The sequence below is a fragment of the Petromyzon marinus genome, chromosome 61 (assembly GCF_048934315.1).
Source record: "Petromyzon marinus isolate PM22_M1 ecotype Great Lakes invasive population chromosome 61, UKy_Petmar_22M1.pri1.0, whole genome shotgun sequence".
NCBI classification, from domain to species: Eukaryota; Metazoa; Chordata; class Hyperoartia; order Petromyzontiformes; family Petromyzontidae; genus Petromyzon; species Petromyzon marinus.
In genome coordinates this window covers 3,438,867-3,457,551 of record NC_133727.1, presented here as the reverse complement: position 1 = coordinate 3,457,551, position 18,685 = coordinate 3,438,867, and the positions used below count along the sequence as shown (strand labels likewise).

At 53.2% G+C, this 18,685-nt stretch overlaps 1 protein-coding gene across 5 annotated transcripts in view; it reads left to right on the top strand.

The window, feature by feature from the left end:
- LOC116955744 (rho GTPase-activating protein 26) overlaps positions 1 to 18,685 on the top strand; it is a 99,665-nt gene that overhangs the window by 63,148 nt on the left and 17,832 nt on the right. For 4 of the 5 annotated variants that reach the window (XM_032977022.2, XM_032977018.2, XM_032977023.2 and 1 more), the window contains 11 exons: positions 1,558 to 1,658; positions 3,190 to 3,308; positions 4,411 to 4,489; positions 5,942 to 5,981; positions 7,081 to 7,143; positions 10,405 to 10,479; positions 11,502 to 11,589; positions 13,005 to 13,063; positions 14,758 to 14,863; positions 15,377 to 15,536; positions 18,063 to 18,258. In XM_032977022.2, the coding sequence (XP_032832913.2) occupies positions 1,558 to 1,658; positions 3,190 to 3,308; positions 4,411 to 4,489; positions 5,942 to 5,981; positions 7,081 to 7,143; positions 10,405 to 10,479; positions 11,502 to 11,589; positions 13,005 to 13,063; positions 14,758 to 14,863; positions 15,377 to 15,536; positions 18,063 to 18,258 (1,086 nt within the window). The remainder of the gene's footprint in view (positions 1 to 1,557; positions 1,659 to 3,189; positions 3,309 to 4,410; positions 4,490 to 5,941; positions 5,982 to 7,080; positions 7,144 to 10,404; positions 10,480 to 11,501; positions 11,590 to 13,004; positions 13,064 to 14,757; positions 14,864 to 15,376; positions 15,537 to 18,062; positions 18,259 to 18,685) is intronic. The other variant, XM_032977020.2, reaches the window with a different exon arrangement.

Genomic DNA, 18,685 nt, shown 5'->3' with positions numbered 1-18,685 from the left:
CTGGTGTAGGCCAGTCGGTTTCAAGGACTACATTACATTAGTATAAAAACAAGTGTTTGCTTGCATTGTCCCTGTACTGTCCTCCTATTGGAGTTGTTATCCAGTCTAAGGCTGGTGCAGCAGAGGCAAAGGCCATCAAAGAGACTGTAGCTCTGGTGTAGGCCCGTCGGTTTCAAGGACAATGGTTGCGTTATTTAATCAAAGCGTCTTTTCTTGCATCGTCCTTGTACTGTTGAAGCCGTTCTCTGGGCTAACCCTGGTGAGACAGAGGCCCTCAAGGAAGCTGTCTCTGTCTGTTTGGTGTTTCAACATCTTAGACACCTCCTTTATTCTTGCCGGAAATTATGTGAAGCCCATTCTTATATATATATATAAACTTGTACAGTAAAAGCTTGGATTGCGAGTAACTTGGTCTGCGCGTGTTTCGCAAGACGAACAAAAATGTTAAATGAATATTTAGTTGGTAAACGAGCGAGGATCTTGCAATACGTGCAGCGCACGTGTACACGCTTTGTACTGCCGAGCATCACGTGATCACAACTGATACACGAGCGCTTTGATGTACGAGCGCTTTGGATATTACAAACGCATTTCCCGAACGAATTATGCTCGCAACCCAAGGCTTTACTGTATCTGTTTTTAAACACGCTGCACCATTGCCTGCATGGGCGTTGAACTTCTTCTGCACCGTACGTGGCCAAACCGCGCCGAGCGGAGGGAGGTGCAGGGGACGGTCAGCAAGCTAAACACGGCGAGCAGTCCTGAAGAAATTCGTTTTAAATCGAGATAATTTAAAAGCGCACCGCTCCAATGGCTTCCTAACATATATTGTATAGAACTGATTTTTGCGTTCAGTTTGTTGCTGACCACCCCCCCCCTCGTACGGCGCAAAAGAAGTTGGACGTACACCTTGCCAAGGATCAACAAAACCGGCGCGTAAACTCGCAACGGGCGGCCTTTTGGCTGACCGCTTAAACAAAACCGGCGCTTTCGGCCGTCCGGAACGCCCTTTCTTCCCGATGCGAAAGAAGTTCGTCGTACAGACGCACACGCGCGCGTGCGCCCCACGCACGCGCGTGGTCTTGAGACACGGGCACACACACGTGGTCTTGAGACACACACACGTAGACTTGAGACACACGCACGTGGTCTTGAGACACACGCACGCAGACTTGAGACACGGGCACACGCAGACTTGAGACACACACACGTAGTCTTGAGACACACGCACGTAGTCTTGAGACACGGGCACACGCACGTAGTCTTGAGACACACACACGCAGACTTGAGACACACACACGTAGTCTTGAGACACACGCACGTAGTCTTGAGACACGGGCACACGCACGTGGTCTTGAGACACGGGCACACGCACGCAGACTTGAGACACGGGCAAATGTTGTGAGCCACCCCCCTCCCTCCCCCCCCGCCGCTTGCATGTGTCTGCCGTGTGACGCCGTGTGACGTGTTTGTGACGCGTTTGTGACGCGTTTGTGACGCCGTGTGACGCGTTTGTGACGCGTTTGTGACGCCGTGTGTCCGCCGTGATGCCGGCAGGTCACTTCGGCTCCGCGTGGGTGAAGCACTACTGCTGTTACAGCAAGAACACGGGACACTTCTCCATGCTCGCCTATGACCCGAAGCCGACGGGGAAGCTGGTAAAACGCCGCTCCACCACCACCACCACCACCCCGTGCAGCCCACGGGATCGAAGCGCGCGCGCGTTGCGCCGTTCGGCGAGTCTGCGCGAGCGTGTGGTGCGTGCGGGGAGGGAGGGTAGGGTCAGCGGCTCTGAGGCTGGGTTGTAGGACGTGGCAGGAAAGCACTGCGGATGTGTGTGTGCGTGCGTGCGTGTAGTGTAGTGGGGAGCGGTAGTGTAGCGGTTAGCGCTACGCTGCGCTATGAACCTGGCGACCCGGGTTCGATTCCCGCTCACGGCCAACACCGGTGACGATTATCTGAACCGGTCCCGGGCCTCCCCTAGGTCGACTCAGCCTCATAATGAGTACCTGGTGCGGTGTGTAAACATTGCCACTGGGGAGACAAAGGCGGTCGGGCGTGGTGCTGGCCACCCACCCCCTCGTGTACCGTTCCGGCCTTCATAGGTGCTCGCTAACAGCACTTGCCCCTACAGTCTGTTAAGGCTATACGGGGGATCTTTGTCTTTGTAGTGTAGTGTAGCGGTTAGCGCTACGCTGCCTTACGAACCCGGCGAACCGAGTTAGATTCCCGCTCGCGGCCAACACCACCGGTGACGATTGTCTGAAACGGTCCTGGGCCTCCCCTAGGTCGGCTCAGCCTCGAATGAGTCCCTGTTGCTCAGTGGTGTATGAACATCGCCACTGCCATGTGTACCGTCGCCCTCCAACAACAACGGAGGGCAAGGTAACAGCGAGCAGGGCGCCGGGCGACTAAAATGCAGCGAGTTGGCACAGTGGGGGGCACGGGTGGTGCATCTGCCTCTAGTCATCTCGGTCGGTCAACCCATGGCACCTGTTGGGTCTGCCCCGTGACCTCCTGCACCTAGCCTGGCACAGTGGGGGGCACGGGTGGTGCATCTGCCTCTAGTCATCTCGGTCGGTCAACCCATGGCACCTGTTGGGTCTGTCCCGTGACCTGCACCTAGCCTGGGACAGTAGGGAGCACAGGTGGTGCATCTGCCAGTAGTCATCTCAGTCAGTCGACCCATGGCACCTGCTGGGTCTGTCCCGAGATCTCTAGTCTCGGGACAGACCCAGCAACTTCACGTGGCCTCAAAGTGCACCTAGCCTGGCACAGGCGCCGTATTGACGTCACCGTCACTTAGTGGCGGATGGCGGTTGTTGTTGTTGTTTTGTGACTGTGTGTGTGTGTGGAGCGGCGGTGCAGCGGTTAGCGCTACGCTGCGCTATGAACCCGGCGACCCGGCTTCGATTCCCGCTCTCCACGGTCAACACCAGTGACCATTACCTGAACCGGTCCTGGGCCTCCCCTGGGTCGGCTCAGCCTCAAATGAGCACCCACGTTGCGGCGCGGCTGCTAGGCCGTGGGAAGGTGCCGCCGACGACCCAACCCCCATCCTGTGCCTCGTCGGCCTTTCGTGGGAGCTGCTCGCTTAGCAGCAGCGCTTGGCCCGACAACTCCGTTAAGGCTACACGCGTTGGTGGTGGTGGGGGCCGGGGGTCTTTGTCTCTTGTGTCCGCGTGTCAGAACGGACTGGTGTTGAGTCCGCAGGGAGAGCGGGACTCGTTCCAGCTCAAGTCGTGCGTGCGCCGCAAAACCGACTCCATCGAGAAACGCTTCTGCTTCGACATCGAGGCCATCGACAGGTCGGAGACACACGTGCCACACCCGACGCACTTTGTGTGGCACGGGGCCACGTGACATGTGACAGCTGGCACACGTGGCATCGGGCACGTGACGGGGTGACACGTGGCATGTGACACGTGACGGGGTGACACGTGGCATGTGACACGTGACGGGGTGACACGTGGCATGGGACACGTGACGGGGTGACACGTGGAATGTGACACGTGGCATGGGACACGTGACGGGGTGACACGTGGCATGTGACACGTGACGGGGTGACACGTGGCATGTGACACGTGACGGGGTGACACGTGGCATGTGACACGTGACGGGGTGACACGTGGAATGTGACACGTGGCATGGGACACGTGACGGGGTGACACGTGGCATGTGACACGTGACGGGGTGACACGTGGCATGTGACACGTGACATGGGACACGTGACGGGGTGACACGTGGCATGTGACACGTGACGGGGTGACACGTGGCACGGGACATGGGACAAGGAACAATGGGACATGTAGCATGTGATATGACATGAGGCACGCAACATCCAACACTTATAATGATGATAATGCTGCTGATGATGATGATGCTTCTGCTGATGAGACTGATTCTGATGATTATGTTGCTGCTGATGATGGATGTTGTTTAGAATGTTGATAATGCTGATAATGTTACCGGCATTGATAATAATGCTGCCGTTGCTGATGATGATGATGCTACTTAAAACGATGATGATGCTGCTTGTGCTGATGATGCTACTTCTAATGATTATGTTGCTGCTGATGATGGATGTTGTTTAGAATGTTGATGATGCTGATAATGTTACCGGCATTGATAATGCCACCACCGCTGATGATGATGATGCTACTTAAGACGATAGCGATGCTGCTGCTGATGATGATGCTGCTGCTTCTGCTGATGATGCTGATTCTGATGATTATGTTGCTGCTGATGATGGATGTTGTTTAGAATGTTGATGATGCTGATAATGTTACCGGCATTGATAATGCCGCTGCTGATGATGATGCTACTTAAGACGATGACGATGCTGCTGCTGATGATGATGATGCTGCTGATGATGATGATGATGCTGATGATGATGGTTCTGCCTTCCAGACCAACCATCATGACCCTGCAGGCGCCCTCAGAGGATGAGCGGAAGTTGTGGATGGAAGCGATGGATGGCAAAGAGCCCGTGAGTCTCAACCCATGGAGAGACACTGAGCCGTCGTGCGGACATTACACATTCCTCTGACGGGGGACAGGACATCCAAATTATATACGCCTGTTGTATATTTGTGGTCACGTAGATTTTTCCTCCGGGCCCACCGGTTTTTTGCCCCCTCCACATTGAGACTCAACATCCACGCGTTTATAGTGTTTGGCTGTTTATTGGCCCAATAACACCTTGGCACGGTGGCTAGGAGATGTTAACTACCTCGCGTGGTACGCAGGAGGTCGTGGGTTTCTATCCTGACCCTGACGCCTGCTGTATATTTGGAGTTTGCGTGTCTCTCTCTCTCCCCTTGGTGAGATGTTAACTACCTCGCCTGGAACGCAGGAGGTCGTGGGTTCGATCCCGACCCTGATACCTGCTGTATATTTGGAGTTTGCGTGTCTCTCTCTCTCCGTGGTCGCGTGGATTATTTTCCGCGTCTTCCGGTTTTCCCCTCCACGTTTAGAATAAACTTTGCGCTTCGAGTGTTTGAGCTTTCATTTGTGGCCAGGTCGCTTCTAAAAAAGAGAGCTGTATACATCAGTGGGCCTTACATGGTGAACTAAAAACATCGTTTAAATATTCATATTCTTGGTTCTCTCGGTAAAGTCACGTAGAAGGGAAACAATAAAATAAAATAAAAAAAAATATAAAACAAAATTCTCACGACGTTTCGACTGCAACACAAGCAATCATCATCAGATGTGAAAACCACAGCAAGAAAATTTGTGACTTTACCGAAAGAACCAAGAATATGAATCCTTGCAGTCACGAAAGCTTTGAATCGTTTAAATAGTTTTTAAATATCAAGGAAAACCTCAATGAGCCTCATTACTTTCTGTCAGCAGGATCTTGCGACACTGGAATGTTTGACCATGAATTACATTGGCTTTGTGTGTTTCTATGTGGGTTTCTGGGTCTCTGTTAGTCTACGAGCCTCTGTATGAGCCTCTGGGTCTCTGTGAGTCTCTGCAGGTCTCTGTGTGAGTCTATGGGTCTCTGTGATTCTATGGGTCTCTCTTTAAGTCTAGGGGTTTCTGTGTGAGTCTATTAGTGTTTATGTGAGCCTATGGGTCTCTGTGGGAGCTTATGGTTCTCTCTGTAAGTCTATGGGTTTCTGTGAGTCTATGGGTTTCTGTGTGAGTCTATGGGTTTCTGTGTGAGTCTATGGGTCTCTCTGTGAGCCTATGCATCTGTGTAAGCCTATGGTTCTGTGTGAGTATGGGTTTCTACGTGAGTCTGTGGGTGTCTGTGTAACCCTATGGGTCTCTGTGTGAGCCTGTGGGTCTCTGCGGGTAGTCTATGGGTCTATGTCATACACACCCACAATGAGAGAGTGTCTTTGTGTTGGAGGGGGTAACTCGTTAGCCCAAGAGAGAATTGTTTTATTTTTATAATACAATTAATTATATTTGTTCGTGTGTTTTGCAGGTTTACACAATGCCAAGACTAAACAGCAAGCGGGAGGAGAGTAAGTTTAGAAAATATTTTATGTTTAAGGAACAGCTGGGTTGCTTCTTATCGTCCGTGTTGGTCTGTACGTCTGTGTGTTTGCGCACTTGTGGGGAGCGGTAGTGTAGCGGTTAGCGCTACGCTGCGCTATGAACCTAGTGTCCCGGGTTCGATTCCCGCTCACGGCCAACACCAGTGACGATTATCTGAACCGGTCCTGGGCCTCCCCTAGGTCGACTCAGCCTGAAATGAGTACCTGGTGCGGTGTGTAAACATCGCCACTGGGGCGACAAAGGCGGTCGGGCGTGGTGCTGGCCACCCACCCCCTCGTGTACCGTTCCGGCCTTCATAGGTGCTCGCTAACAGCACTTGCCCCTACAGTCTGTTAAGGCTACACGGGGGATCTTTTTGTGTCTCCAGCACCACTAGTGAACTCACGAACGCACACCTCACCAGCAACAGTACTCATCACCACCGGTCAGGGTCCGAGCCAGTGCTGGGTATTTAAAGCGCGGCGAGTTGATTTATTTCGGGCCCGGTCACCTGTGAGTGGCTGCACACAACAGCAGAAATTCCCGTCGTAGTAGTGTTAGCGGTGACTTCCACTTCATTTGGCAAAAAAAAATTGCAGCTCTGGAGAATTTTTGTTCAACGCTTTGGTTCAACGCTCGTGCGACGCGGCAACTTTGGGAAGCACTGCCCTCTGCTGCGTGTAGACCAGATTGTCACTTGACGAAGAAATGGAACTCAGAGGTAGTTCTATGACATCCGCTTCCACGGGGTCGTTCTGTTAGTGAACCAGAGCGTCACTTGAAGAAGAAGAAGGGGATCTCAGAGGTAGCTCTCTGACATCCGCTTCCACGGGGTCGTTCTGTTAGTGAACCAGAGCGTCACTTGACGAAGAATGGGATCTCAGAGGTAGCTCTATGACATCCGCTTCCACGGGGTCGTTCTGTTATTGTACCAGAGCGTCACTTGAAGAAGAAGGGGCACTCAGAGGTAGCTCTCTGACATCCGCTTCTGTAGGCCGTTCTGTTAGTGAACCACAGCATCACTTGGACAAAGTCAAAAGATAATTTACTGACCTCTCCTGTGTGTTTCAATATTCCCCTTTCCAGCGCAACTCAATGATTTGGGCTTCAACTTTGTAAGAAAGTGCATCTCTGCGGTTGAGACGAGAGGTGAGTGTGAATTCAAATATCTTTGTGGAAGTCTATGGGTCTCTGAAACTGTGTGAGTCTTTGGTCTGTGTGAGTCTATTGATCTCTGTGTAAGTCTATGGGTCTCTACATGAGTCTATGGGTCTCTGTGTGAGTCTACAGGTCTCTGTGTGAGTCTGCGGGTCTCTGTGTGAGTCTATGGGTATCTCTGTGAGCCTTTGTCTATGTCGGCCTCTGTGCCTGTGTGAGTCTATGGTCTCTGTGTGAGTCTATGGGTCTCTGTGTGATTCTATGGGTCTCTGTATGAGTCTATGGGTCTCTGTGTGAGTCTATGGGTCTCTGTGTGAGTCTATCGGTCTCTGTGTGAGTCTATGGGTCTCTGTGTGAGTCTATGGGTCTCTGTGTGAGTCTATGTGTCTCTGTATGAGTCTATGGGTCTCTTTGTGAGTCTATGGGTCTCTGTGTGAGTCTATCGGTCTCTGTGTGAGTCTATGGGTCTCTGTGTGGGTCTATGGGTCTCTGTGTGAGTCTGAGTCTCTGTGTGAGTCTATGGGTCTCTGTGTGAGTCTATGGGTCTCTATGTGAGTCTATGAGTCTCTGTGTGAGCCTTTGTGTCTCTGTGTGGGTCTATGTGTCTCTGTGTGAGCCTTTGTGTCTCTGTGTGGGTCTATGGGTCTCTGTGTGAGCCTTTGTGTCTCTGTGTGGGTCTATGGGTCTCTGTGTGAGTCTATCAGTCTCTGTGTGAGTCTATGGGGTCTCTGTGTGAGTCTATAGATCTCTGTGTGAGTCTATAGGTCTCTGTGTAGTCTATAGGTCTCTGTGTGAGTCTATGGGTCTCTTTGTGAGTCTATCGGACTCTGTGTGAGTCTATGGGTCTCTGTGTGAGTCTATGGGTCTCTGTGTGAGTCTATGGGTCTCTGTGTGAGTCTATAGGTCTTTGTGTGAGTCTATGGGTCTCTGTGTGAGTCTATGGGTCTCTGTGTGAGTCTATGGGTCTCTGTGTGAGTCTATGTGTCTCTGTATGAGTCTATGGGTCTCTTTGTGAGTCTATGGGTCTCTGTGTGAGTCTATGGGTCTCTGTGTGAGTCTATCGGTCTCTGTGTGAGTCTATGGGTCTCTGTGTGAGTCTATGGGTCTCTGTGTGAGTCTGAGTCTCTGTGTGAGCCTTTGTGTCTATGTGTGGGTCTATGGGTCTCTGTGTGAGTCTATGGGTCTCTGTGTGAGTCTATGAGTCTCTGTGTGGGTCTATGGGTCTCTGTGTGGGTCTATGGGTCTCTGTGTGAGTCTGAGTCTCTGTGTGAGTCTATGGGTCTCTGTGTGAGTCTATGGGTCTCTATGTGAGTCTATGAGTCTCTGTGTGAGCCTTTGTGTCTCTGTGTGGGTATATGGGTCTCTGTGTGAGCCTTTGTGTCTCTGTGTGGGTCTATGGGTCTCTGTGTGAGCCTTTGTGTCTCTGTGTGGGTCTATGGGTCTCTGTGTGAGTCTATTAGCCTCTGTGTGAGTCTATGGGGTCTCTGTGTGAGTCTATGGATCTCTGTGTGAGTCTATAGGTCTCTGTGTAGTCTATAGGTCTCTGTGTGAGTCTATCAGACTCTGTGTGAGTCTATCAGACTCTGTGTGAGTCTATGGGTCTCTGTGTGAGTCTATGGGTCTCTGTGTGAGTCTATGGGTCTCTGTGTGAGTCTATGGGTCTTTGTGTGAGTCTATGGGTCTCTGTGTGAGTCTATGGGTCTCTATGTGAGTCTATGGGTCTCTGTGTGAGTCTATGTGTCTCTGTATGAGTCTATGGGTCTCTTTGTGAGTCTATGGGTCTCTGTATGAGTCTATGGGTCTCTGTGTGAGTCTATCGGTCTCTGTGTGAGTCTATGGGTCTCTGTGTGAGTCTATGGGTCTCTGTGTGAGTCTGAGTCTCTGTGTGAGCCTTTGTGTCTGTGTGGGTCTATGGGTCTCTGTGTGAGTCTATGGGTCTCTGTGTGAGTCTATGAGTCTCTGTGTGGGTCTATGGGTCTCTGTGTGAGTCTGAGTCTCTGTGTGAGTCTATGGGTCTCTGTGTGAGTCTATGGGTCTCTATGTGAGTCTATGAGTCTCTGTGTGAGCCTTTGTGTCTCTGTGTGGGTATATGGGTCTCTGTGTGAGCCTTTGTGTCTCTGTGTGGGTCTATGGGTCTCTGTGTGAGTCTATCAGTCTCTGTGTGAGTCTATGGGGTCTCTGTGTGAGTCTATGGATCTCTGTGTGAGTCTATATGTCTCTGTGTAGTCTATAGGTCTCTGTGTGAGTCTATGGGTCTCTGTGTGAGTCTATCAGACTCTGTGTGAGTCTATGGGTCTCTGTGTGAGTCTATGGGTCTCTGTGTGAGTCTATGAGTCTCTGTGTGAGTCTATGGGTCTTTGTGTGAGTCTATGGGTCTCTGTGTGAGTCTATGGGTCTCTGTGTGAGTCTATGGGTCTCTGTGTGAGTCTATGGGTCTCTGTGTGAGTCTATGGGTCTCTGTGTGAGTCTATGGGTCTCTGTGAGTCTATCAGTCTCTGTGTGAGTCTATCGGTCTCTGTGTGAGTCTATCAGTCTCTGTGTGAGTCTATCGGTCTCTCTGTGAGTCTATCAGTCTCTGTGTGAGTCTATGGGTCTCTGTGTGAGTCTATGGGTCTCTGTGTGAGTCTATGGGTCTCTGTGTGAGTCTATGGGTCTCTGTGTGAGTTGCCGTCTCATTGGCTGCTGCGTGTTCTCACTACTAAGCGCCTTGTGGATTTTTTTTACATTTTATTTTCTTGAAAAAAATGACTCCAGGAGCAAGACCGCTCTTAACGCATCGGCGCTCTACGGGGTCACGCTTAGCGAAGTCTGCTTGTATTGTGCCACGGTGGCTAGGAGATGTTAACTACCTCGCCTGGTGTGAAGGAGGTCGTGGGTTCGATCCCGATCCTGACGATGCCTGCTGTATATTTGAAGTTTGCGTGTCTCTCTCTCCCCGTGGTCGCGTGGATATTCTCCGGGCCCTCCGGTTTTTCCCTCCACATTTAGAATCAACGTCACTCGTTCAGAGTATTTGGCTGCTATACATTTCCACGCGATGATGATAAGCCACTTCGTTGAGCTATCATGTGTGGCCAGGTCGCTTCTGAAAAATAGCTACATAGCTCAGTGGGGCCTTACCTGGTAAAATAAAAGATAGTTTTTAAATAGTTTAGTTTGATAGTTTTCCCGAATGACGTGAGCATTTGCTTCCGTGTCCTGCGTCTTGACACGTGCTACCGACGGTGTTTGTTGCCTTGGATGTGAACTCAGGTGTGACCACTCAAGGTCTGTACCGGATCGTAGGGGTCAGCTCGAAAGTGCAGAAGTTGCTGAGTCTGGCTGTGGGTAAGGGCTGCGCCGACGGTGATTCGTAACGCGCATTGTGTCGTGAGGCCCTCCGCCACACCGGCAGCGATGGCAACATCATGATCGTTGTTGTCAACACCGCCACAACTACCATCACGCCTGTCATCGTCACCATCATGGTCACCATCGTGGTCGTCAACACCGCCACAACTACCATCACGCCTGTCATCGTCACCATCATGGTCACCATCGTGGTCGTCAACACCGCCACAACTACCATCACGCCTATCATCGTCACCATCATGGTCACCATCGTGGTCGTCAACACCGCCACAACTACCATCACGCCTGTCATCGTCACCATCATGGTCACCATCGTGGTCGTTAACACCGCCACAACTACCATCACGCCTATCATCGTCACCATCATGGTCACCATCGTGGTCGTCAACACCGCCACAACTACCATCACGCCTGTCATCGTCACCATCATGGTCACCATTGTGGTCATCAACACCACCACGACTACCACCGCTTCTGTCGTCATCATCATCATCATCAACTTCATCATCGTCATCAACACCATCATCGTCATCAACACCACCACGGCTAGCACCGCTACTATGATCATCATCATCATCATCAACTTCATCATCATCACCATCATTGTCATCAACACCACCACGGCTAGCACCGCTACTATGATCATCATCATCAACTTCATCATCGTCATCACCACCATCATTGTCATCAACACCACCACGGCTAGCACCGCTACTATGATCATCATTATCAACTTCATCATCGTCATCACCATCAGTGTCATCAACACCATCACGTCTACCACCGCTTCTGTCATCATCATCAACTTCATCATCGTCATCAACACCATCATCGTCATCATCACCATCATCGTCATCAACACCACCACGGCTCGAACCTCTTCTGTCATCATCATCATCATCGACTTCATGATCGTCATCATCGTCGTTCTCATCGTCGCACCGTTTGTAATAATTCCTGCTATATTTTTGGGGGTTTCCTTTGCCTTCGTCGACCAGACCCCAAAACGGCGACGGAAGTGGACCTGGAGAATCCCCAGGACTGGGACATCAAGACGATCACCAGCGCCCTCAAGAGCTACCTGAGGTACGTGCGGCGGACTTTCCCCGTTACCGTGGCGGTCGGGGCGGGGGGGGGGGGTTGGGCCAGGACGGCGCCGCTGTTGGATGTTGCGCCGCTCGGAGGTCGGCGAGTCTGTGCCGGCGTGGTGCGGCGTGGAGGATATTAAGGGGGGGGAGATAAGCAACTTGGGGGGTTTGGTTTTAGGATGTGGCGGGGGAAGCACTGCAGGTGTGTGTCTGTGTTGCCGAGTCTGCGTGCGTGTGTGTGTGTGTGTCTCTGTGTGTGTGTGTGTCTCTGTGTGTGTCTCTGTGTGTGTGTGTGTGTCTCTGTGTGTGTTTCTGCCTGCGTGTGTGTGTGGTCTGCGTGCGTGTGTGTGTGTCTCTGCGTCCGTGTGTCTGTGTGTGTGTGTGTGTCTCTGTGTGTGTGTCTCTGTGTGTGTCTGTGTGTGTGTGTGTGTCTCTGTGTGTGTCTCTGCCTGCGTGTGTCTGTGTGTGTCTCTGTGTGTGTCTCTGCCTGCGTGTGTCTGTGTGTGTCTCTGTGTGTGTCTCTGCCTGCGTGAGTCTGCGTGTGTGTGTGTGTCTCTGTGTGTGTCTCTGTGTGTGTCTCTGTGTGTGTCTCTGCCTGCGTGAGTCTGCGTGTGTGTGTGTCTCTGTGTGTGTCTCTGCCTGCGTGTGTCTGTGTGTGTCTCTGCCTGCGTGAGTCTGTGTGTGTCTCTGTGTGTGTCTCTGCCTGCGTGAGTCTGCGTGCGTGTGTGTGTGTCTCTGCCTGCGAGTGTCTGCGTGGGTGTGTCTGTGTGTGTCTCTGCCTGCGTGAGTCTGTGTGTGTCTCTGCCTGCGTGTGTGTGTGTGTCTCTGTCTGTGTGTGTCTGTGTGTGTCTCTGTGTGTGTCTGTGTTGCCGAGTCTGCGTGCGTGTGTGTGTCTCTGTGTGTGTCTGCGTGCGTGTCTCTGCGTGTGTCTCTGTGTGTGTCTCTGCCTGCGTGTGTCTGCGTGCGTGTGTGTCTCTGCCTGCATGTGTCTGTGTGTGTCTCTGCCTGCGTGTGTGTGTGTGTGTCTCTGTGTGTGTCTCTGTGTGTGTCTCTGCCTGCGTGAGTCTGCGTGTGTGTGTGTGTGTCTCTGCGCGTGTGTAGAGGTCGCGGTTAGCGCTACGAACCCGGCGACCCGAGTTTGATTCCCGCTCACGGGCAACACCGGTGACGATTATCTGAACCGGTCCCGGGCCTTCCCCTAGGTCGACTCAGCCTCAATTGAGTACCTGGCGCGGTGTGTAAACATTGCCACTGGGGAGACAAAGGCGGTCGGGCGTGATGCTGGCCACCCACCCGCTCGTGTACCGTTCTGGCCTTCATAGGTGCTGCTCGCTAACAGCACTTGCCCCTACAGCCTCTTGAAGGCTACACGGGTGATCTTTTGTCTTTGTCTGTTTCGTTATGGCCACGTAGGACTCTACCCGAACCCCTGATGACTCATCAGCTGCACGGGAGCTTCATTCTTGCCGCAAGTACGAGAGCACCAGAGACACGATGTGCCTACGATGTGTCTGAGAATGTCTTGTGACGTGTCCGAGTGTGCGTTGGCTGGGTCACGTAGCCCGCATGCCCAGCCACCGCATGCCTCTAAACAGCTTTTGTTCGGCCGGATCGAGGGGGCTGAACGGGCACGGCACGGGCTTAGAGAAGAGATAGAGCGATGTGGTACAGGAGGACGTGGAGCTGAGTGGACTTGCCGATGACTGGTACCAGCGGTGTCAAGATCGGCCTCTGTGGAGGAGGCTCGTGAAGGACGCTACTGGGCAGTTGGAGGCAGTCGCCCTCCAACAACAACGGGGGGCAGAGGAGCGACGCTCACAACAACGAGCGGAGCGCCGGGTGGCTAAAATACAGCAAGTTGGCACAGTAGAGGGTACAGTCAGTCGACCCGTGGCACCTGGGTCTGCCCCGTGACCTCCTGCCAGCCGGAGTTCGACACTTCACGTGGCCTTAATGTGCACATAGCCTGGCACAAGCGTCGTGGTGACGTCACCGCCGCTGAGTAGCGAATGGCGGTTGTTGTTGTTGTGTGTGTTTGTCTTGTAATGATGTGTCTCGTGTGACCACGTGTCTGTGCGATGACGATGTATCTCCGTGACGACGTGTGTGTGACGATGTGACGACGACGTGTCTCCGTGACGACGTGTCTCCGTGACGACGTGTCTGTGACGATGACGATGTGACGATGACGACGTGTCTCCATGACGACGTGTCTCATGTAACGACGTGTCTGTGACGATGACGATGTGACGACGACTTGTCTCCATGACGACGTGTCTCCGTGACGATGACAACGTGTCTCCGTGACGATGACGACGCGTCTCCATGACGACGTGTCTCCGTGACGATGACGACGCGTCTCCGTGACGACGTGTCTCCGTGACGATGACGACGCGTCTCCGTGACGACGTGTCTCCGTGACGATGACGACTTGTCTCCGTGACGATGACGACGCGTCTCCATGACGACGTGTCTCCGTGACGATGACGACGTGTCTCCATGACAACGTGTCTCCGTGATGATGACGACGCGTCTCCATGACGACGTGTTTCCGTGACGACATGTCTCCGTGACGATGACGACGCGTCTCCGTGACGACGTGTCTCCGTGACGATGACGACGTGTCTCCGTGACGATGACGACGCGTCTCCGTGTCTCCGTGTCTCCGTGACGATGACGACTTGTCTTCGTGACGACGTGTCTCCGTGACGATGACGACGTGTCTCCGTGACGATGACGACGCGTCTCCGTGACGACGTGTCTCCGTGACGATGACGACTTGTCTTCGTGACGATGACGACGCGTCTCCATGACGACGTGTCTCCGTGACGAAGACGACGTGTCTCCATGACGACGTGTCTCCGTGATGATGACGACGCGTCTCCATGACGACGTGTTTCCGTGACGACGTGTCTCCGTGACGATGACGACGCGTCTCTGCGGCGACGTGTCTCCGTGTCTCCGTGACGATGACGACGTGTCTCCGTGACGACGTGTCTCCGTGACGATGACGACGTGTCTCCGTGACGATGACGACGCGTCTCCGTGACGACGTGTCTCCGTGACGACGTGTCTCCGTGACGATGACGACGCGTCTCCGTGACGACGTGTCTCCGTGACGATGACGACGCGTCTCCGTGACGACGTGTCTCCGTGACGACGGCAGAGCTGGAGAACCCTGAGAGCCGTGTGAAGGCGGTCCACGCACTCGTTTACCAGCTGCCCGATGCCAACCGCGACATGCTGCAGCTCATCGTCCACCACCTCATCGTGTAAGCCTCCTCCTCCTCCACACGGGGCGTGCGCCGTGTGTGCGGCGGTGACGACGACGATGACGATGACGATGTGGGGGTGTGTAGAGTGGCGAGTCACAACAAGCTGAACCTCATCATCATAGTGACGATGATGATGATGATGGTGCCGATGATGGTGATGATGATGATAATGGTGGTGATGATGATGGTGACGACGACAATGATGATGGTGCTGATGATGATGGTGGTGTGTTTAGAGTGGCGAGTCACAATAAACAGAACCTCATGATCATAGTGACAATGATGACGACGATGATGATGCTACTGATGATGACGATGATGATAATGGTGCTGATGGTGGTGTGTGTCGAATGGCGAGTCACAACAAGCTGAACCTCATGATCATAGTGATAATGATGACGACGATGATGGTGCTACTGATGATGACGATGATGATAATGGTGCTGATGATGATGATGACGATGATGATGACGACCACGATGATGATGGTGCTGATGGTGGTGTGTGTAGAGTGGCGAGTCACAACAAGCAGAACCTCATGACGGTGGCCAACCTGGGCGTGATCTTCGGCCCGACGCTCATGCGGCCCCAGGAGGAGTCAGTCGCCGCCATCATGGAGATCAAGTTCCACAACATCGTCATCGAGATCCTCATCGACAACTCGGAGAAGGTGCAGCTCACTCGCTCACTCGTTCACTCGCTCACTCACTCGCTCGCTCACTCTCTCCTCTCGCTCACTTACTCCCTCACTCACTCACTCACTCCCTTCACTCACTCCCCTCACTCGCTCTCTCACTCATTCACTCCCTCCCCTCACTCACTCCCTCACTCACTCCCCTCACTCGCTCACTCACTCATTCACTCCCTACCCTCACTCCCCTCACTCACTCCCTCCCTCCCCTCGCTCACTCACTCACTCCCCTCACTCACTCTCTCACTCCCCTCACTCGCTCACTCACTCACTCCCCTCACTCACTCCCCTCACTCACTCACTCACTCCCCTCACTCACTCCCCTCACTCACTCACTCCCTCACTCACTCCCTCCCCTCACTCCCCTCACTCGCTCACTCCCCTCTCTCACTCACTCACTCCCCTCACTCGCTCCCCTTACTCACTCACTCACTCCCCTCCTTCACTCACTCAGTCACTCCCTCATTCACTCACTCACTCACTCCCCTCACTCACTCCCTCCCCTCACTCACTACCCTCTCTCACTCCCCTCACTCACTCACTCACTCCCCTCACTCACTCCCTCACTCACTCCCCTCACTCCCTCCCCTCTCTCACTCCCCTCATTCCCCTCTCTCACTCCCCTCACTCATTCCCCTCACTCGCTCACTCACCCACTCAACCACTCACTCACTCCCCTCACTCGCTCACTCCCCTCACTCGCTCACTCCCCTCACTCCCTCCCCTCTCTCACTCACTCCCTCACTCACTCACTCCCCTCTCTCACTCACTCACTCACTCCCCTCACTCGCTTACTCACTCACTCACTCCCCTCTCTCACTCACTCCCCTCTCTCACTCAATCCCCTCATTCACTCACTCACTCACTCCCTCACTCACTCACTCCCCTCACTCACTCACTCCCTCACTCACTCACTCCCTCCCCTCACTCACTCACTCCCCTCTCTCACTCACTCACTCACTCCCCTCACTCGCTCCCCTTACTCACTCACTCCCCTCCTTCACTCACTCTCTCAATCCTTCACTCACTCACTCACTCCCCTCACTCACTCCCTCCCCTCACTCACTACCCTCTCTCACTCACTCACTCACTCCCCTCACTCACTCACTCACTCCCCTCACTCACTCCCTCACTCACTCCCTCACTCACTCCCCTCACTCACTCCCCTCACTCACTCACTCACTCCCCTCTCTCACTCTCTCACTCCCCTCACTCACTCCCTCACTCCCTTCCCTCTCTCACTCCCCTCATTCCCCTCTCTCACTCCCCTCACTCATTCCCCTCACTCGCTCACTCACCCACGCACCCACTCACTCACTCCCCTCACTCGCTCACTCACTCACTCACTCCCCTCTCTCACTCACTCCCCTCATTCACTCACTCACTCCCCTTACTCACTCCCCTCTCTCACTCACTCACTCCCCTTACTCACTCACTCCCCTCACTCGCTCACTCCCCTCACTCGCTCACTCCCCTCACTCCCTCCCCTCTCTCACTCACTCACTCACTCACTCCCCTCTCTCACTCACTCACTCCCCTCACTCGCTCACTCACCCACTCACCCACTCACTCACTCCCCTCACTCGCTCACTCACTCACTCACTCCCCTCTCTCACTCACTCCCCTCATTCACTCACTCACTCCCCTTACTCACTCACCTCTCTCACTCACTCACTCACTCCCCTCTCTCACTCACTCCCTCACTCCCTCACTCACTCACTCCCCTCTCTCACTCACTCACTCCCCTCTCTCTCTCACTCACTCACTCACTCCCCTCACTCACTCACTCCCCTCATTCACTCACTCACTCACTCCCCTCACTCACTCACTCCCCTCACTCGCTCATTCACTCCCTCCCCTCACTCCCTCACTCCCTCCCCTCCCTCACTCGTTGCTGGGTTAAAGCCCTAGATGCCAGTGGGCTCTGTTATTGACGGCTGCAGAAGTCATGATGATCACGAATTTAGCGACGATGATTGTTAGAATGGCTGATTCCTGGCTGCCATATTGATGGTGATGAATGTGACGACAATGTAAACTCACTCTTTGCTTTTTAGTTTTATTTTCTTAACCAGGTAAGGCCCACTGAATACGTAGCTCTTTTTCAGAAGCGATCTGGCTATCACAAATAATAGCTCAACAAAGTGGCGTATCATCATCATCATCATCACGTGGTAATGTATAACAGCGGTCAAACACACTAAACGCGTGATGTGGATTCTAAATGTGGAGGGAAAAACTGGAGGACCTGAAGAGAGAGAGAGAGAGACACGCAGACTCCAAATATAGAGCAGCAGGCGTCAGGGTCGGGATCGAACCCACGACCTCCTGTGTACCAGGCGATGTAGTTAACATCTCACCACGGAGAGAGAGAGAGACACGCAGACTCCAAATATACAGCAGGCGTCAGGGTCGGGATCGAACCCACGACCTCCTGCACACCAGGCGAGGTAGTCAACATCTCACCACTGCCACCCCCCCCCACCCCCCCCCCCCCACCTTCAGGTGTTCAAGACGCCCCCTGACCCAGATGCCCCCCTGCTGATCCCCCAGCCCAACGTCCCGCACCGGCATGGCAAGACGCCCGGTGGCGGTGGTGGCGGTGGTGGCGGCGGTGGCGGTGGTGGTGGTGGTGGTGCTGTGAGCAGCAAGGCCCCTCGACCCATGGGGGGGGTCTACATGACCTCCAGCCGGGACGGAGGTGATGACCCGTCAACATCATCGTCGTCGTCGTCATCATCAACAACAACATCATCAACATATTTGTCATCAACATCATCATCAACATCTTTCATATCGTCGTCGTCATCATCATCATCACTATCAACATCATCGTCAACGAATTTTTCATCGTCATCAACATCGTTGCCATCATCGCCTTCATTAACATCTTCGTTGTCATTGTCATGATTGTTATCAACATCATCACCAGCTTATTTGTCATCAACATCGTCATCAACAACATCTTTGTCGTCATCGTCTTCAACATCATCAGCAAATTCGTCACCATGAGCCAGTGCCAAGTTGAGTTAAATATGCATTTATATATTTACGCACTCGAATATTGTGTTGAATTGAGGTCATTGACATCATGGTCATCATCATCATCACCATCATCCCTACAATCA